Source organism: Lactuca virosa, chromosome 8 (assembly GCF_052849685.1).
Source record: "Lactuca virosa cultivar CGN04683 chromosome 8, Lactuca_virosa_CGN04683_v6, whole genome shotgun sequence".
NCBI classification, from domain to species: domain Eukaryota; kingdom Viridiplantae; phylum Streptophyta; class Magnoliopsida; order Asterales; family Asteraceae; genus Lactuca; species Lactuca virosa.
Window position 1 is genome coordinate 139,844,086 of NC_136433.1, and position 21,699 is coordinate 139,865,784.

The 21,699-nt window shown below is 34.9% G+C and overlaps 1 protein-coding gene across 1 annotated transcript; it reads right to left on the minus strand.

Moving 5' to 3' along the window:
- Window positions 1–877: 877 nt before the first annotated feature.
- LOC145130888 (uncharacterized) lies at window positions 878–19,547 on the minus strand. Its single transcript, XM_079065642.1, has 26 exons — window positions 19,542–19,547; window positions 19,169–19,408; window positions 18,823–18,882; window positions 18,622–18,714; window positions 18,258–18,486; window positions 18,017–18,123; window positions 17,764–17,817; window positions 17,560–17,660; window positions 16,920–17,014; window positions 16,774–16,794; window positions 16,570–16,665; window positions 16,373–16,493; window positions 6,611–6,733; window positions 6,299–6,486; window positions 5,807–6,042; window positions 5,620–5,721; window positions 5,325–5,501; window positions 5,057–5,245; window positions 3,716–3,957; window positions 3,452–3,598; window positions 2,947–3,175; window positions 2,648–2,770; window positions 2,443–2,562; window positions 1,621–1,797; window positions 1,483–1,542; window positions 878–1,393 (listed from the first exon to the last, which is right to left on the minus strand). Exons 1-26 carry the CDS (start codon window positions 19,545–19,547, stop codon window positions 1,319–1,321), a joined length of 3,411 nt encoding a protein of 1,136 aa, XP_078921768.1. The 3' UTR covers window positions 878–1,318.
- Window positions 19,548–21,699: the final 2,152 nt, after the last annotated feature.

Sequence of the window (21,699 nt, forward strand, 5' to 3'; positions counted from 1 at the left end):
GTTATGGGCAAAGTAATGAACAATTCAACCATGTCCCTTAGCCATGAAGAACCATGGGTTCTTACATGATGAAGGACACTTGATTTTGATTTGTTTATTGCCTTACACCATGCTTGTAAGAAAGCTGAATGCTCTCCTTATTTTATGTCTAGCTTTAGTACGTCAAGGGGCATAAAAGAAAGGCAGAGATAAGTTTTTGGGGGAGTTATTCATCAAATTTGGCTGCCATTTTCGTGGTTCCTCTCCCCCTTTCTCCCTCCTTTTGTTCTTGCAAAAAGTGTTAGAATTAAAGGCTCATATGTTGCTTCTCTTTAAGCATATTTTGGTATATGCCTTAAAACTTAAAAACAACATATATACAAGTGAAGACTAGCATCTTGAAATAGTTTTATTCTTGCTTTGGTGGATACATTATAAAGGATTTCTTCTTGGATTTGTAATGTCATCTTCATCAACTTCCTACTTGTCAAAGAAACCAAAGTCTTCCAAGGTTGTGAGCTTCATCTTTCCTTTGGTTATGTTTTAATCTTTCTAAGCTTTGCAAAATGTTCTATTGTTGGTTAAAATGGTTTTAGTTTATTCAAATTATAATATGCTTCCGTTAATTATATCAATTTTATCACTAAAATTATACTATTTTTGAATAAAAACCCAACAAAATGTGGTTTTCAAGATATGCACCAATTTCTTAACCAAATTAATATTCACATATCATAAAATCTCGGAGGAAGCTGCCATATACTTAAAAGAAATTGGTTCATGAAGTATCCAACATAAACATAGGTCGTTCTAAAGCATATTTAACAACTTTATTCTATTTATTCATCTTCAAATTCACTAACAATTGATTTTTCAAGATTATGTAGAGATGAGGTCTATTTATATACAGTAACAAAAAATAACAGATATTAAATCATCATAACCTATGTTAATCTCTCATTGATAAGGAGAAAGAAATAACCTAATGGCGGCTCACACCGAATCCGTCTTAGGCCTGTTATGGGGTAAATCACAGAACACCAACAATATCTTTGGACGAACCCTGACATTCCTTTGGGAGTTCTTCATGCCAACGGCTAGGCTCCCATTAAGGGGCCTCCCTTATAAGAAAAGATTTGTTGTAGCTAGAAACTCAGAAAAAAAAATGTGTGATAGCTCCACAATAATGGGTGCCAAGACATAGGTCTCCAGATAAAGGGAAGGAGGTCAAAGAAGTTGCCAAGTTGGCGACTCTTGACAAAAAATCCACTAACTGAAGCCCAAAGATGGATTCGCTTTATTGTTATTATATGGAGAACTGAAGAATAAATCATGAGCTTCAAGATTTGCTAAGGTAGAGAACAGGGACAAGTCCAGCTGTTTTCCCGTCCAAGCCAGGGCGTAATTTCTTCACCTGTAATATATTTGACAAATAAAATCATCAGCTAAAAAAATAGGCTGACTAGATAGAAATTAAGTAACATAAAATTGTAACATTCTTACATGAAACCATCCATCAACTTCATATTCAATTTCAAGCTCTTCTCCAGCAACCAGGCTCAACTGGTATCACAGAGAATTAAGGTCAAGCAGCTGTCCACATTGTAGAATAAAAAAGAACTCCACTGAAAGTCATCCTACCTCATCATCGCCACCAGGGGTAAAGTCGTAAAGTGCTGTTCCAAAGTCTATATTCCCAGAGGAGGATTGGTCATCATCATGGTAATTATACTCAATTTCAGTACCAGCTATTGGATTCTCAAATGAAGTGTGACTTTTGTGGAAAGGGGATGAGTATGGAGTTGGATCTTCTCTAACCTGAAAAAAAAAAAAAAAAGTGAATTAGTTTGCAATTGTAGACAGACGTGCTTCAAATTTACCGATTATAGCAACTTTTAACATGAAGAAAGTCAAGAAACCAGTAACTGGTTACCACTTGACCTTTTTGCTTACATGGCATCCAGCAAATGCAGATGTCAAGATATAAAGGCCAAATCAACATCCGATCATAGCCAATAAATGAACGAAAACTTATTGAAATGTAAGGATTCAACCCCTGTACCTCTCACATGAAAAGAAACTAGTATACCATTTAAACTACCTAGCATTTGTTTAGCTTTAATAAACCAGTAACTGTTAAACTTTTATGTTTGTTTGATTTATAATGTCAGTGTACTCTATAGTTGGTTTCATTTTATGTACTATTTCTTTTTCATAAAATTTAATGAACTTAATTAAACTTAAAAGATAACATGATAAAATGTACAAACACATGTTTTTTTCTTGTAACCATAATAGTATAAAGTAATGTTATTTATTTAAATAAGAAGATGTAGAGTTTTTGACCCATTATCTAAAGTTGAGCAATTGAATTATCAGTTTTTATGGATAAAAAATAAAGTATATTTCCCTTTTCGGTGCAAAAAGGTAAAGTACATTGCCATATTTCCATTGGTTACAAACCTTGGGTTGTGACTTTGAGCTAAATAATGATGGATAACTCATTCCACCAAATTGAGACGAAATGGATGTCTCAGCTGATCCTACTGAGTCTGGGGAAGAAGAGGTAGATGAATCATCATACTGCAGAAAGTGAAAATATGTTATGATTGTGTTAAGACAAGAAATGTTGGATAAACATGGGGCGACATGATGACAGGATTCTTACATCAAGTTCTGATGGTTCTAAAAGAGTTTTTGCCCACATATCATCATTTGAAGATCTGGCAAAAATATTCTCATCCTCAAAGTCAGGAGCATCAGTACCAGAGCCAGAAAGAAACTCATTGACCTATCAAACACAAGATCATGATATTGATCAGAAATAGAAAGCAAACATAGACGTTTTTGGATCGGGTAGAAAGCATGACAATTTTTTTTTTTGGACATGAAAGGTTTAAAATATTTTTAAGGGACCATATCTGTAAAAATCAATAGACCACAAGGATGAAAAATGTAGTATACTACCCTATTCATAGCAAGAGCATTGTTTCCCCACAAGCCATCATCATCAGCAAGTCCAGTTGCCCAAGCATTTACAAGATCATCATCAAAAGTTTCAGCCTCCAAAGATGGTGATGGTTTAGTTGCTTCATATATAAGTTCAGAAATTCCTGTGGCTACATGAACTGGATCACTCATGACACTGAATGCACTAATATCATGCTCATCACGATAGTTGTCAATAAGTTTGGCACTGTTGTATAGTGGTAAAATAATAAATTAGGTCATAACTCATAAGATATCTGAATTCATAAAGCGCACAAACATAGATCTGTAAAAGAGTCATACTATTACTTATAAATTTAGCTTCCATTTGAAAAGGGCAGGTTGAATGAGCAAGTGAATTTGATATATTTTTTAAAAAAACTAAAGGAAAATAGGCAAAAATATTTAATAAAAGAAGAAAAAAAAGAGCTCTATGGATGACTAAGCTCTCATCAAGGATGCATGCATGAAAAAATATTCTTACCTAATAGGCCCCAGAGGTAGGTATTTTGCTCGTGGAACATAACAAAATAATGAAACAAGATTGAGGAGCCTTTCATGAGTTTCATACAGCTTCCTAAGTTCTTCATCAGTCCACTCCTTTTTGGCATTGTCATGGTTACGCATATCTCTGGACACTCAAATACATAATAAGTCATTACACAAGGTAGATATATAACTGTCTTTGTTATTTTATTATCTTTAAGAAATTTGAAGAAAATTATAACAATGATAATTTGGTACCTACTTTATGAGTTCATCTTGTGCACTATACATTTCATCGAGGATTTTCAAAATTGGACTTAGCAAAGAGCCAAGACCAGTACCACTAGCTCCTTGATCTTCACCATTACTGATATGCATATCTGAAAACTTAGACTGGACACCACCTTGTGCTAAGCCATGTAGAAATTCGTATATCTGTAGCCTATATGGCTCACCTGATCGGATTGCCAGGGTGGCAAGAGCTTGAGCAGCAATGATACGTACCTGAGAATAAAATATATATATTAATCATGCATATAAAGACAATACTCAAATATATTAACAACCATGATCAATCATTTCAAACGCATAAGTTTGTCAAATCTCAAAATTATTCTTTCATATAAAAGAAAGACATGTCTAGAAGAACAAGCTTTCTATACAATGGAGGAGCTTTTTTTTTTTTTTTTATAGAATTTTCAGTTTTTTGGGGCCATCTTATCCCCAACTCAACAATCCAAAAACCTCATCATATCCCCCACAAGATCAGCTTAATTGTGATTGCCACCAATACTAATTTTATATCATGCTTATTTTTTTTATATAAATCAATATTCTTGAGATTACCTTGCTCCTCTTTCACACCACTATTTATTCTTAATTGTGGGTTGACGTTTCTTATGTAAGAGAAAAGAGATCATCACATTTGTTTTTCTTATGGTGGAGGTCATCAATGAAGGCTGTCTTCCCACCATCGGGATTTGGGTATTGTTGTTATAATTTTTTTATAATAAATTAAAAAATATACTATTATATATCTATTACTACCTCATCTTTTTATATATCTATTTCTAACAGATTTATATTTTTATTTTTATAAACTTAAGATTTTTTTTTTAAATTTAACTGTTACAACAAATTCTAGCTATGTATACTTTTATAGATGCTTTATGAAGTTAAAAACATACAAAAACCGGTAAAATTAAAAAGAAATTTGAAGAGTGCTTGCAAATTTGCATGCACTCTCTCAGCAAACAGTGGAAAAGCCAAAATGAAAAAGTTCTAAGAATGGTAAGTTAACATTTTCCAAAACTATAAAGAAAATGGAAAAAGAAAAAACACCCGTGTGAATGCTCTAATATTAATAGATTCCAATTTACGTTTTTCATAAGGTTTTTGGGTCAAATAAGTTTAGTAAAGTCGGATCTCTTATTATTAAGGTTTTTCATTTGAACAGCTTTTTCATTATGCTTGTGAAGTTACAAGCTTTACCAGAGGAGTTTGTTTTTATAACATTTCTTTATCTTTTATCCGCTTCGCTTATTAATTACAAACAAAAACTGTATAGAAATTTGAAATTTTGAATTCTCAACCATGAATGTACCTCCCAGCTGCCACTGAAAGCAATTCTTTGAAGTCGAGTCAATGCACTAGCTAGAGTTGGATTACGAGAACTAGCTGCTGCAACCATTTTATCTGCATCTAACATCATCAATGCAGTTCCAGGAGGAGTTTCTGATTCCCAAGCATACTCAGAAGCAGCATAATTTGCATTTTCTCCAACAAACCACACCTACAAGTGTTTTTAACCAGAATATGAATCACAAAATACTCCTTGACTTTCTTACTAATTAGTAATATTTGATTCTTACTGCTGCTTGGACTAATCTCTGTAAAGCCAAAGCTGATTTTGGATCAGATGCAGAAACTCTATCGATTGATGTAATCCCAGACATGGAGCCTGGTTGTGGCGGTGGCAGATCAAGAACTACTGTCACAGCTTCAAGAGCTGTATGTTTTCCCTTTGGACCAGCTCCAACAAGACATGTCTACAAGGAAATCACTATCAGATGTATATATAGCTAATAATATGATGATGATTAAGGGAATTTCATTTCAAATAACTACAAAAATAAGTCTTATCATAAAAAAAGAGGAAAACTCCACCTTCCATAAAAGTTGCAGCACATCAGCATCAATTTTTCCAGGGACTTTAGTAGCAAATACTCTTGCTAATTCAAGAAGGATAACTGCCATATCAGGAGTAGCCTATAAAGGGTAAAAAAAATAGAAATAGAAGGAGATTATATAACATTTGGAAAGAAATAGTTACAGCTTGTAATCAAATTGGTACCTTAAAACGAGCATGTAAAGTGAGCAAAATATCATTTAACAAAGTGGCTGACCAAGAAGGATCAGAAATCTCTGATGCAATCAATAACTTAAGTTCACTTGAAGATTCTTCAGGACTTTGCATCCATATCAGTGCCTTAATCACCATAGCACGTACATAAACACATTCACATGCAGCAGTGGTTCGGACAACCTCCATTAATGAAGCTAATAAACTCCCAATTGTGTCATCATCGTCTGCCATTCGACATAGAAGAAAAGAATCAGAGAACTCAAAGGTGTGAAAATGAATCACACATGATAAATTAAATGAACAGGTAAGAAATAAAGTCCATTGCCAATATTGGTATTTGGTAATGATAGTATAGTATGTTGCTGTGCTTTGCAATTTTCCCTTATTATTGTTGTGTGGAAGACCATACAACAGTTACATATTTGTCAAAATTATAAGACTCAATACGATAATAGAAAGATACCCATTGAGGAACATGACAATCACCTTCAGATTCAGAGGACCCATGATCCCAATCATTGCTTTTGGCAAATGTATTGACTAAATCTTCTTCAATATTCAGTAAGCCTAAAGCAAAAGCAGCTGCTCGACTTTTCCCCATTTCTTGAACGATTCGGGCAGCTGCATGCAATACAGGCCGACATGAACTACGAAAAGAAGTTTTCAACCTGAAAAGGCGACAAATATTTTATATCAAAAGCTTGTTTTATAAGAAACTTAACTGTATACACCAACTATGGATAGAAAATGTGGTAGTGAAATGAAATAAAAGTATCATGATAAACAGTGAACCTTTTCATGACTATTTTGATAAGGAGCTCTGGACATTTTTTGTTGTAAGATTTGTCACTTTTAACTGGTACATTGAGAACTACCCTGGTCAAATTGTACCATCCAAGAGCTCGCACTTCTGTCCTGTACTGGACAAATATTAGTCAAAAAATAGGATACATGGAAGCTTAAGTAAAATAGTTGATTGCATTAATAACAAAAAAAAAAAAAAATAATTATAAGCATACCAAAGTTGCCTAGATTGTGCTTGGATTTTTTTTTTTTTGGAAAAGAATATTAATTGTGATTGAAATTAAGAACTGATTACGAGAAGTCATTTAAACCACTCCAACGTTACACCCAACATTGATAGTACATGTTGACATAGTTACGGTTTCGGTTTTCCATTCGGGTCGGTTCTAAGGATTCAAATGCTCAGGTCGAGCCGGAAAAAAAGGACCTTATATAAACTAAAGTTTTTTATAAACTTTATAGCAATAAACATAGCAAAACCATAGTATAAAAAAAAGGCCCCTAATTAATGAATAACGAATTAGGCCACGAAAGAAATAATATATATAAAAAATGGGCCCCTAAAAAAATTAGGCCCAGCTACCCGCTTTGCCCCCCTTCAAAACTGGGTTTGGTAAGCATTCCATGTGTGATTTAAAAAAAAAAAAAAAAAACTAATCACTAAAAATGTCATATCACAAAATACCTTTTCAATTTTAATTAAGTAGCAAAATAACTTTTTTTAGCAAAATTCCTTTATAAGATGCCCCACTAGAAAAATCTTACAAGAAAATTTAGCAAATTTATTTATTTTACCAAAATGACATCCTTTTTTTAATGAAATGTCATATTTGGAAAGAAAAAAAAATCGTGAGATATGTTCTGTAAAATATTTTGTGATGACCACTGTAAAAGGAATTAGCTTCATTGCCAAGTCTTCAACTATTCTTCTTAATTTCGTTTGAATCTCTACTTCCTACTTGCAGTTCTGAGCTCATCCCCAATCTCGCTCCTAAAGCTTTGCTAAAAAGCAATACTCAACAAAATTCGCCAAACGGCTTTACCTAAGACTTTGCTCTGTGGTCGAAGCTTTGCACCAGCAACTTCGCTCGACACCTTGGATTTTGCTATATGAACTACTCCAAGAAAAGCTCAAAGGAGAAATCAAGCTCCACAAATCTAACACCAAGTATAGCCAAGAATAGCCAAACTTGAAGGTGAATGCGCTCAAAGAACCAGGAAAGATGGTACTATTACATCAAACTATCTTATGCTTACGAAGATGAACTACGTTGTATGGGCTATAAAATAGAGAGGATATGGAAGCACAAGAGGGTGGGATGAAATCCAAAACACTGAAGTGGAGGAACGGAAAGATCGGATGACTCTTGCGGCCATTTACCAAGCAAGTCCACAGGACATGCAACGTTAGCCAAGAAAGACACGACTAAAGAAGCATTATAAAACCTTAAGACGAACGATCGGCTAAAGGAGGCTAACGATCAAACCTTGAGACATGCTTTCGAGGTGATCCATATAAAATACGGTGAATCGATGAATGATTTTTCCATGAGATTGAATACTATTATGAATCGTATATGATTTGTTGGTGTAAAGAACAAGGAGATTACAGTGATGAAGTTTTTTCAAGCAGTCCTAATATGATTTTGCAAATCTTGACATCAATCAAACAATTTAGGGACTTAAAAAACATGACGGTGTAAGAAGTTGCGGGCGATGTTAAGACCAATGAAGAGAGACTTAAAGGTTATGGAGAACGAGGACCTTCTCTATTTGTTAGACATGTCAATTTGGCATCTTTATCTAAATAAACCAATGAGCGAGACTCATCAAATACTTCAAAGGGAAGATGAGCACATGAAGGTTGCGACCAGGGATGAAGCTGAGGTTGAGGCTGAGGCTGTGGCTGAGGCTGAGGCTGAGATCATGCATGTTGCCGAGAAGGTGGTTGTAAGTCCAATGCAAACTGGAATGAGAACAATCCTCCCCAAAGGGATAAATGTATCATAAAATGTTTTAATTGTGAAAATTTAGTCGTTATGCATCAGAGTTCCCGAACAAGAAATAATATGAGGCAAACCTCACTCAAACCAATGAAGAAGAGTGTGTTTGGATGATGGTGATCTCACATGAAGACAAACTAGGCAAGGTGTCGCTAAAATATAACATTGTGTTAATTTTCTTTCATAAAGAGAAAATCAATTCGAATTTGAGGTATGATATCTCGACAACAGTGCAAACAACCATATGCTTAAATATCGCTCAAAGTTCCATGAGCTAGATGAACACGTTAATGGTCATGCGAGATTAGAGATGGTTCGACCGACACTATTTTATAAAAAGGGTTGTTTTCATTTGATTGTAAAAATGGTGACCAAAGACTACAAAAGAGTATATTTCATTCGAAGTCGTAAAAAATATATTATTAGTCTTGGGCAAATCATGCAAGAGGGAGTTCGGTCATAGTGGACGTGTCATGTTTGATAGAAATAAAACTTAATTTTTAAGAGTCAAAAGATCCCCAAACTAGTTAAAACTCTTTTAAGGATCGGTAAATTGACTTGCCTTTCATCAATAAAAGATGAACCGGTTTGGATATGGCATTTTAGACGGGGTCATGTTAACTTCCCGCCATATATAGGTTTTCTAATAAAATATGGCATCTAAAGTCCCTAACATTTGACATCTAATCGAATATGTGAAGGGTGTGAACTTGCCAAACAAACCCGAATTCCATTTCCGGATCAAGCGGTTTTTCGAACTCAAAAACCTCTCGAACTTATTCATGCAGACTTATGTGGTCCAATTGCACCATGATCGATTAAAGAAGTAAGTATTTTTCTCCTTTTAGTAGAAGATTTTTGCTACGTGGAATTTTGGTGTGTTGTTAGCTATCCTTCTGGGACTTCGTCTAATGAACACTCAGGAAATCACGCTACATAAAATGAACAAACACTTGGTTAGAAATCCATACCGAAGAATAGACCCCGATATTGCTTTCTGATGCCTAAGTTAGATATTGCTTTGCACATTCTAGAAATATGTTGCTCGGAAATGCCTCTCTTTGAGAGATGGGATTACCTTTTTTATAGGTGAAGCCCAGTCCAGTCCAAAGCTTTCCCATTCGTGTCTCGCAATGATCCGTAGGTCACAAGGGTAGAACCCTTTAATAAAATAATCCTACCTTTTTCGTGTTTCCTGGGATGTTTTTTAGAAAATTTTATTCGGAAGATTCATCATGCAAATTATCGGCTTGGCCTAGTAAGTTGGTTTTCGGCCTGCATTGTGTGTTTGGGCTTTTCGTTTATTTTAGTTTCATCATTCGTCGGCCTGCTCCTGTATGGGTTGTTCCCCATAAACCATTACTGGATATGGGTTTTGTCCAAAAAGTTTCATGCCTCAAGTACTTTCAAACAGTTAAATTTGATGATTAAGAAATTAAGTTAAAAAAGAAAAACACTTCGAACGGAGCAAGGGGAGTTCACTTCAAAACAATTCACATCATTTTGTGAATAAAATGGTGTTAAAAAGTATCTTACAACACAACATTCGCCTAAAAAAGAGGAGTTGTAGAGAGGAACATCGAACCTAATGGACAAGGCAAGAAGCCTTCATAAAGGATGAAATATCCTAGGGGATTTTTAGAGTGAAGTTGTTAGATATATGGCTTACCTCCTTAACATTCACCAACAAAATCACTTTCCAACATCACACCATTTGAAGCTTGGTTTGGCAACAACTCTATACGTTTTTAGTTATGTTGTTTTTGCTAAACTTGTAGGTGGTCACTTAAAGACATTTAATGGTAGAAGCAAAAATATGGTATATTTTGGTGTGGAAGATGGAACGTGAAGCAACTGTTTATTTGATCCGCAAGACCAGAAGTTGTAGGTTTTTCGCGATATTGTTTTTAATGAAAAAGAATGTTAGAATTTGTACAAAGACAAGGAGGAAAGACAAAACGGTAGTTAAAAGCTATGTTGAGTCTACCTAGCCCAAAACCGCCCATACACCCCTGTTTCACACTCGTTTTCTTCAAGTTCAATACTCATGAAAAGCCCCTTAATTGAGGTTGGACCCAAGTGGTTCCGTTCGCTAGCCTAAATCTATGTCGATGCCAAAAGTGTAACCCTTGAACCAAAAGAATTAATGATGATTGCAACGGATCAATCTTTGAATTTTAAAATCATAACCTCTAAGACATGTTGGGAGGCTATGCAAGCGGAGTTGGATACAATCAATAAGAACAATACATGACAACATATCGATTTTCAACCAGGTCACAAAGCAATCATTTTGAAATGACACTAAATCACAAATGGGTTTCTACAAATCCAAGGAGTTGACTTTAATAAAGTTTTTCACTAGTAGTACGACTTAATTGTGAGGCTCATTCTTACCTTAACGGCTCAACATGGGTAAGTTGTCCACCATCTTGATGCCAAGTTGGATTTTCTTAGTAGAAATGTTGAGGAGGTATATATCAAGGAACAAATGAAGAAAGAATTTGAAATGAGTGACTTGGGACTCCTTTTTTGCTATCTTGGAATCGATTGTCGCAAATGAAGTTGGGTATAGCTTTGCGATAGAAAGCTTATATAAAGAAGGTTTTTGAACAACTTAACTTGAATGATTGCAACTTGGCAAAATCACCAATGGAACGAAGTTGGAGGTTAAGAAGGATGATGAATGTGAAAATTTTGATCCCATCGAATTTAGGTAAGCGGTGGGTTGCTTGAGTTACTTGACTCACTCTCGACCGAACTTGTCATTTTCGCTTGGAATTACAAGTCGTTTCATAGAGCAACCGACAACTTTGCATTTTCAAGTTGTAAAGCATATTTCACCATATGTAAAAGGAACCATTAACTATGGAAAGGGTTGTGAGATTGAAGATTTAGTTGGGTTAATTGATAGTGACCTTAGAAGTGATCTCGTTGGTAGCAAGGGTACAAGTTGGATGATTTCTAACTTGGAAGGAATACGGTCAAATGGTAAACTTAAACAAAAAAGACTGTTGTTTTTTTTCCACATGAGAAGCCGAGTACCCACGTAGGAGGCAAGTCAAGCCATTTGGCTTGGGAATCTCATGAAGAATCTAACGAGACATCATATCATGCAATAAGTCTGAAATTACCTTAATAAAGAATCTCGTATTTTATGGTCGAAGCAAACACACTGACATCCGCTTTCATTTCATACAAGAATGTGTCGAACATGGACAAATTGTAAAGGAATATGTAAATTCAAAGGATCAATGAGTACACATCTTTACTAAAATTGTGGCACATTTGAAGCACAATGAAATGTGAAACATGTCCGGCATAATGAATATCGAGCTTAGTTGGGTTTAAGAGGGAGAATGTGATGATTAAACCTAAATGTGACAACACCTTTCTTCTATATGTTTACAAGTCAGAAGGTTATACCTCTTTAGTATTTTAGGTCAGACTTTTCTTCTTTTGTGGGATTACACCCCATATCACTCCTACAGGCTACAATTAAGGTTACGAGTTTGGATATGTATGATTACATTTTTGCCATTCAATTTTGGTTGTTTCAAGCTTTTTTGATGTAGGCTAGAAGCTGGAAAACAGCAGCTAAGACCAAGGGGAGTGGTACAAGGTTTGGCCCCACTCTTTGCCACATAGGCAGGGGAACACCGCCCTCTATACGGTCTTGGGTGCGGTTTGACCCCCCCCCCCCCTATATATATATATATATATATATATATATATATATATATATATATATATATATATATATATATATATATATATATATATATATATATATCATGGTTGTAAAAATCGGTCTAGGCGGCCGATTAATCGGCGCCTAGGCGCTTGGCGGCCTCCAACCACCTACGAATAAGGGTTAGAAGGTAAAAAATTGGGCCTTGGTCAATATCGGTCAAAACCGATCCAATTCGGTCCAAATCAGACTAATTGGACCCAAAATCGGATCCAAAATCGGACCCAAAATTGGGCTTAAAAGAGACCGCTGCCCCAAAGCATAGTTGGATCTGAATTTCAGTGAGGCCTTCTACCTTTTTTATAGGAATGTTTGCCCTTGGTTTTTTATCCCACCAACGATGTGGGATACTCAATTGAAAAAACACAGTTTAATGGAGTTGAGAGCTGCTCAAACTCAAAATCAACAATTCATTCTTTCTTCCTCTTCTATTTTCTTATTCGTATGTTCAGAGGATGTTTGGGATTCTCGGTTTGATCGGAAAAGCCTACTCCAACGATTTCATATGCTTTTATTAAGATATTGGATTGTTTTTTTTTCTTTAATCCGGGATCAAACACAAGGCTGAAGAACAAGCATCGGAATTGAGACCTGCTCAAACTCAAAATAGTCGGAATCGAGAGCTGCTCGAAATCGACGGAGCCTCGCCCATCGCTTCATGTATCATCGCTTCATCGGAATTCGTCGATTGTTCGTCGATTTCACCTGCTCGACTCTCTCCCCCTCTCGTTAGCAATTGAATTAGACGAAGCGATTGTTAATTTGTTGTTCGTCGAAACACTGAGGAGCAATCAACTGCCATCACAATTTTGGTTGTTCTCGTTCTCAATCATCGTGACCAGTTGCCCCTGCCCCATCAAAGCACGAAACACGTAAACTAAAGGTGTTCTTTTACTCCTTGATCTTATTGTCTGAGTAACAATAACAGATTGTAGTTCAATAGCTTCCTTCTTCTCCTTCTTCTTGTTATATATTGGTTGTGAATTCGTGAATTTGTGATGTTAACTGCAAGTTTGGGTTTCATTCTATTTGGTTGTATACTGGAAATATGCAATTTTTTGTATACTGGAAATAAGAAATTGATTCTTGTGTGTTATATTTTGTGTTTATCAACATGCATACAATGTTCTCGATGAAATGCCTAATGTGGTTAAAATGTTGTTCTTTATTCCAGATGAACCTGATGAAATGTCTAATGTGGTTAGAGATGGAACCTTAAAGGTTAAATACCCAAATGGTGCTCCAATCATTGAAGATCATCCTGCATCAACATGCTTGATTGGTAGGCATATGGTCTTCTAACATAAGATAGTGATATAGATGTAACATGTATTTGAATTGGCTTTGTTTCATAAGAATACTAGAAAAAGAGTCACACCATGTATTTGTATTGTTCTTATTTACTTATATTCTTATGATTAATGTTATATTTATTAAATTTTTAATACTTTTTTTAATAATTAATGGTCCTCGATTAATCCCCGCCTAGCCGATTAATCCCTTGACCCCAGTCCACCGATTAGCCTACGTCGAGCGATTTCTACAACCTTGATATATATATATATATATATATATATATATATATATATATATATATATATATATATATATATATATATATATATATATTACTTCACCTATACATAACCCATCTTTTTTTATCAGACCTTACTCAAATTTCTTCATCTTTTACCATCTTTTTTCTTTAAAATTTTCAAGATGAATAACAATCTAAACAACCAAAAAACACCCACTAGAAACACCACAACCCCAAGATCTTCGTATGATCAACTGATTTATTCACTCCCATTTTATCATTATGACAGTATGCTACCTTATTATCCACAACAATTCTCACAACCACAATGACCAGCACAACCACTTCCACAAACATAACCACAACCGGACCCGGATTTTAATCCGTTTGATTTTTTATCTCACCGTGAGTTTGTTCAACAAACTCAATCATAACCACGAACACCCATTCCAGATTCCGAACCCGAATTCGTTCAAGAAACTCAACCCACTCGAGCACCAACTAAAAGAAAAGAAAAGGTGGAGGCTAAAGGATGGGAACTCAAAGAAGTGTTAGTATTGGCATAATCATGGATTGATATTTCAGAAGATTTGACGACAATAAAAAACTAAAAATATGACCATTTTTGGATCCGAGTTGGACATAGGTTCCACAAAGGAATGAACCATGAAGATTATCGTTCAAAACACAAGTGTACTCGAAATGGGGGAAGATGAACAAGGAAGTCATGTTGTTTAATAATTTGTATAACAACATGAAACGTCAATGGAAAAGCGGAGAAAGTGATGATGTGATTTTGCAGAAAGCGCTGAAAGTGTACCAAAAAGAAAACAAGAAGGCTTTCAAGTTTCTTGAAGTTTGGAATCTTGTGAAAGATAACAAAAAATGGAAAAACAGCAAAACATCCGATGAGCATATCGACAGTGGTTCAAAACGCTTAAGAACATCTGAATCCGACCACACTACATCTGATGCTCGTGTTGGTTTCGACCTCAACGATGATGATCCCGTTCAAGTTTCACCAACTTCCCGACCAATGGGAAAGGACAAAACAAAAAAGCAAAGGCAAAGGCAAAACATCAGATTCGGGTGAGTTGAAAGAAATGGGGGCTGATATGTTTGGCATCGCCACTCCCTTTGGCAGCATCCACTAATTCGGAACTTAATTTGAAAGCCATATTTCGACTCGGACGTTTTCGGGATGCCGCTAATAACCAACGAATGCAAAGTGTTTTTCCTTATGTGGATCCTATTTTAATGAGAACTTGATGAGTCAATCCACTTACACGTGTTGCTTTTACTGCTATACTCGGAGTTACTCCATGTATTGCCTGACGTAAAACAGATAATGGATTTGTTTCTGTCTTTTGTTGAATCTTTTTCACGGCACGATCGATAACTTGATAAGCCAATGATTTCTTTTTCTGAAACAGGGTATAAAAGATAAAATGGACAAAATTTTGCAACTTGTTTCTGAAAGAGAGCTTCAGAAACAAAGGGATAGTGACATGAGGATACTAACGATGGACACATCGCAAATGATCGGGGAGGAGCTTGAAATTGTTTTGGCGATGAAAGTCAGTCTCAAAAAACGTTATGCTAATAGGTCTTAAGATTTCTAGTTTTTTTTCTAAGTTTTTAATCGTTTGATGTGTGTGTGTGTGTGTTTTTAAGTTTGTAGGTTTTTTTTTTATTTCATGTTATTTTTTTTAATTTTAAGTAATGCAATGCAATATAATGTTTTTTTTTATTTTGAAGTAATGAAATTTTATGTTTTTTAATAAAAATGAAATTTTTTTAAAAAATCAAATTATTAAAAAAAAAAAGAAAAAAAAAAGTGTGGCACGACTCCTTGGTTGTGGTAAGGAACCACACTTTTGTGGCGCTTATGTAGCAGTGAAGGGAGTGTGGTTTCTGTGGCACCACTCTCTAGAACCTAATCTATTTTATCCTTATAATTTGTATTTCATTTACTAAGACAAAGCCTTCTTTGGGCCCGCTCTTCTGTCCCTGTTTCTTCTATTTTCCACAGCAGAAAAACACTTACTTTTGTGCACTAATTTCAGCCCCAAAGTAGTTATGTAGCATACCATCTGATCTATCCTATCTCCAACAAAACGAGTCCGAGATTACTGGAGTCGAGCTTTTAGCTCGGCTCACTTACAATGTAGAATATGAAAATTCCCTTTAGAGTATTATTTTGTTTCCAACTCAGCAATAATAATACAAAGAAAAAAAATTAGTACCACACCATCTTTTAAATCTGCTGTGCAATATTCATGTCAGCTTTTGATTATATTATAAATCAAAAAGAAATGCCACATTACCTTTTACTATGGAATTGAAGTGGACGCACAGTTGATCAAATGGCATACATGACTTAATAAATTCAGTTCATTGTTTGTGAAGATAATATTTAATTGTTATTTATGTGATTAGGTTGTAATTCATCTATTTACCTGTCTGCATTATCTGATTTTCCCAGTGCACAAGCGATGGCCTCAAAACAAACAGTGGCACTCCGATCAATAATGAGTTGATACAGCAAATCATTAAACTGAGATTTAATGTCTGCCCTTTCTGTAAAAAGAACATTCTACTGTTAGCTGTTTGCAGTGATATGAATGGAAGTAAGTAATCTAAGCAAAATACAGACCATTTAATGACTTGGCTCGAGATATTGTATGACATAACCTTGCCAGAGCAACCCTAGCAAGAACATCAGGAGAATGCAAAACATCGTGTAGAGCTCCTAAATTTATAATAAAGTTCAGAAGGAAAATAAAGGAAATTGTAAATATTTAAAAAAATAAAATAAAACGATAATGATGATAATGGAGAGAAGTATCAATATATATACCACCAGGTTGGACGAGCTTCCCTGCATTAGATGAATAAACAATGAAGCTTCAGAAACACAAGAATAAATCTACAGGTTACAATAGGAAACATTATTGGAGTGATCAAAATGAAGTTTTTAATGTATAATTCTATTTGTAATATTACCTAAAGCGATGGCAACAGCATAAGGATCTTTTGCAGCTAGCTCAGAAGTCAATTCCAATGCATGCCTAACAGCCACTGGATCAGCAAATGAAATTCTGCAGTAAATATGAAATCATGAAGTTAATTATTTTAATGGTGTTAGCAATACGGAAGTTGGTGTTTCTTAAAAGGTGTATTTTATTTTCATATATCAATTACATACCTATACTATAGAATCGCATGGCCCAATACTAAATTGACGAATTGCTTCGACATAGAATATAGAATTGCATGACCAAATACTAAATTGACAAATTGCCAAAAAAACATGTTGAGATTTGTTGGCTAATATCAAATGAGGATTTTGTCCTATACTGGTAGAGGGTAAGAAGGTGGAGTGGGCTCCATGCTACATTATTTTCACAAATTAGATATTTGTCACTGATGCTAACTATATTAGCAAAAACAATAGTATGACAAAAACATGATGTCAAGAACAATGAGGGTAGCAAGGCATGTATGAATGACAAAGTTGTATCACTCTCTTATCATTAATTGATATAAAAAAAAAACTATTTCTAAAAGCATAGGGCATCATTACTATTATCCTTGTAGCTATTTTAAAAATAAAACATTTCAAAACCAATAGTGACAAACCAACCCATGAACAGCACGATGTAGAAAAAGAGGATTTCCTGGATCCAGAGGAAGTCTTCGCAAGGCACTTAGAGCAGCATATTGCAGATTACTCCCAATTATAGACTGATCATTCAAGAAAGCAACATTTATTGTACTTTTATTTAACTATATATTATGAATGACAATAAATGCCCTAGCAATACAAACTACATTTTTTCACACTTACCTCCTTACTTGCCCCAAAGATGCCCTTCTTACGCATATCAGGTGCATCAGCAACCTGGTCAATACATGAAAATGTCAAAGAGGAAAAAAAAAAGAATGTGTCCGAAACATGCACTTTAAGTTTCCTAGAATATGAAGACATACATACATGAGAAATATTATGTGCCTTGCGAAACATGCACTTTAAGTTTCCTAGAATATTATGTCATGTGAAAACTAACAAGAATTAAAAAGAGAGATTGATATGGACAAACCTTGTCAAGAATACCGAAGACAATTTCATACAACTTGGACAAGATCACAGGATTAGTTGTAGGTGCATATGTAAGAGCTTTAACTACTTGCAATCTCCGTGAATGAACTTCAAAAAGATATTGCATTATCATCACTCAGAGATTGATGAAAGTATCTAGTTCTTTTTTAACAATTACACTTCAGATCAAAGAAATATTTAAAGGACTAGAAACTTGTGATTTGAACTAGGGAACTACTTACATTCAACATCATCATTTAGGGCTTCAGTAGCGAGCCGATCTATTATTCGAGGTACAACATCTGCTCGAGTAACACCACCAAGAGCATCAATGTCAGCTAAAGCATCCCAATTAGGTGTAGGAATCACACCACCTGAAGTTAGCCCTTGAGCACCACTATCTGACAATATTCTTGCCAAGTAATAATATACATAACGGAGAATAGTCCTATCCTTGCATTGTTGACCAAGCTACATATATAATCAAGTACCCATGAAGAAACAAGTATTAAACTTTCACTTGCTCACATTATAGTATAGATGATAGATCATGATTATAAACAAAGTGCATTTGAAATGAGAAAATAAATATATACAAATTCGCACCATGAGGAGAGAAGGTGCTAGAGATGGATCAACAGAGTTGTAGACTGCAAGTTTGGGGAAGACATGATACACTAACTGCCTTTGAGACTTTTTCTGTACAAAGTCAAAGAAACTGAAAAATTAGTAAGTGATTATATCCAATCAGATATGTAAAGAGGTGGAGCATGATTAAATGCAATGAATTTGGTTAAGGATTCATACTTGGTCTGATGTAGCAGCTAGCTCATGGATACTCCTTGCAAGTAGTGCATAAGAAACTGGCTGTATACAAGTAAATGTAAGAAAACATCAAAACTGGCTGTATACTCATGGATACTCTTTATTTAATCCAGTGAAATTTATGGATGATATGATATTTCTCATATGGGTAAGTTATAATAGCTATTATGATATGAGATTTAATTCCTACGAATAAATGAGTAACCATAGTGGAGAATTACTAACGTCGTTACAGTTTTTGCTAATAACTATCCACACACCTACATTGAATTGATATATAATTGTATTGTAGTTAAAGAAATCAAAAGAATATAATACAAAATTTTACCTTTTTCCCATCAGGAGCACGAACAGCAGTTTTACCAGAAGATACGGAAGCATTTTGAGTATGCGTCGAAGATCTCTTGGACTTCCGATCCCCCATCCTCACTGGTGTTGCCGATTTCTTAAAAGGGCTCCGAGGCGACTGAATCAACGGGGATGAAACTTGTGCCGTTTTGGAAGAAGATGGGGATGATGACTTCGGATCGGAGCTTATCAGATCGATCAAAACCTTCCCGGAGGAGTCCTGTAAAATGCAACTGAAAAATAAATTAAAATTATACAACTTCCCGATTAATTATTTTGATTTTGGGAACTAAAATAACTTTACATGAAATGATGAAAATGTCAAAAGGGTATCTTGGAAATAGAATCTTTACCGCCATGGAAGGGTGATGATTACGTAATATCTATAGTTTGCTTCGCGTAACAGTTGTAGATTGACGACGATGTTGTTCTCTTCTCTGTGCATGTGTATGTATGCAATATGGTTGGCACTCCACCTTCTGGGTACGGGTCGGGTTGAAGTGATGGGTAACCACATGTAAGGGGTGTTTGGGATTCCTTTTTTTCAAGGAAAAATCTTTTTTATAAAAGGACTTTTAGTAAAAGACCTTTTTGTTTAAAAAGTGTTTGGGATTTTTTTTTTTGCTTTTCCAGCCTCAAAAGTTCAAAAAGACAAAAAGTCACTGACGTGTGACTTTTGCAAATGCTAGTTTTTGTGTTTTGGTAAAAGTTGGTTTTAAAAAGATTTTTCCATTTACCAAACAACTTTTGGACTTTTCTAATTTTTTGGAAAAGTTAAAAGTCAAAAAGCTGATTTAAAAGGAAAAACAAACACCCTCGTATACTAATTTTAACAGGATTTTTTGTAGTTTTAAAGGAGATGCACAAATCTGTGGAAAATGAAACACATTTCTTTTGGTTTTATATTTTTAAAACTTGTTAAATTACTTTTAGTAAGTGAAATTGGTCTCAAAGGTCTTAAAGTCTTTAACAAAAAAAAATAGTTTTAGAAAGATTATAGAGAAGGGTTCACTAATTCAAATATCATACATAAGATAAGTAACAACTACATCACAGTAGCCTTCAATATCTCGTATCTTCTAATCCTCAATTGCTATCAAAACCTGAATACATGTTAAAAATAATAGATTACACATTAAAAATGTCAAGTGAGTAATATCGGGACTTCACCACGTTTATAGTTAAGGATTAACTCAATTTTTGGCCTATAGTGATTCCCTAAAATCTGTTTAAATTCAGAAATCATTTTAAAAATCTTTCTATAAAATATTTAAAGTTTTGAAACTCATTACTCATAGTTCTTCAATTCATTATATATATATATATATATATATATATATATATATATATATATATATATATATATATATATATATATATATATATATAAATGCAATGTAAATAGAAAAAATGCAATGCAATGTGGAACTATACCCATTCTCGTTCATCTCATAATCCTACTCATAGTTTCTTATTTCATTTTGATAGCATTGAAGACTATGACATAGTTAGCACATAGCACCCCATGTCACGACTTCTCTCGTTTCTCTTAGCCTCGTAAGGAGTACGAGTGAGCTATCAAATCATCGGTCTCGTACAAGAGGTAGGTAGCCTTATGTACAAGTGGACATGTCTAAAATATCACACTACTCATTGGTCTCTTAGTCTCGTTTGTCATGGACTTTGGAAGGACACACAAGCCATTCCCCATTCTTACATGAATTCATAAATATTCATGCTAAAAACTCTTTTCAAAACATCTTAACTCTTTAATCTTGTTAAACTCTTTTATGAAATCATTTTCACAAAATGCACAAGTATATGTATAACATCCCGATGAAGAGGTACTTCTAGTTTTGACCCTATAATTTTATTATAGTGCAATTTGGACCCTAAGTAAAAAAAGAGTGCAATGAAGGCCCTAGTGGCATTTTCGTAATTTGGGTGTTGGGGGAGTACGCCAAGCGTACGTGTGTACGCTGAGCGTACTTGGGCGCGCCCTAGTACGTTGGGCGTACATATGTACGTAGGGTGTACGTGCCAGGCATGCAAACCCTAATTTTTAGGGTTTGGCTCATATTTAAACCCCATTATGGCCTCATTTCCCCTCACTTCATCAACCTCCATCCTTTTAGAACGTTTTTGCAACCCTAATCCATCTTGTGATGCATTTCTAAGCTTGAGTGTGTGTGTGTGTGTGTGTGTTTTGTGCTTTTGAAGAAGAATGAAGGAAGGAGAGACCACCTTAGAGGAGTGAAGCTCTTTAGATCCAGGATCACACCGCCTTTTGGCACCATTTGGAGGTATAAAGTTCTGAACTTGATGAAGTTTCATTTAGATCTTGTGTTGGAATGATTTTTGGTCCTTTTTGTCCCAAATGTGGAGAATCATGAACATAGCATGTTCTTGACCCATTAAGTTGTCCTTTTAGACCTTTGGAAGGGTCTTGAGTCATAAAAATGGGTTCCAAATGGTTGGTTTTGCTCCATGCATCATTTAGAAGGTCTTAAT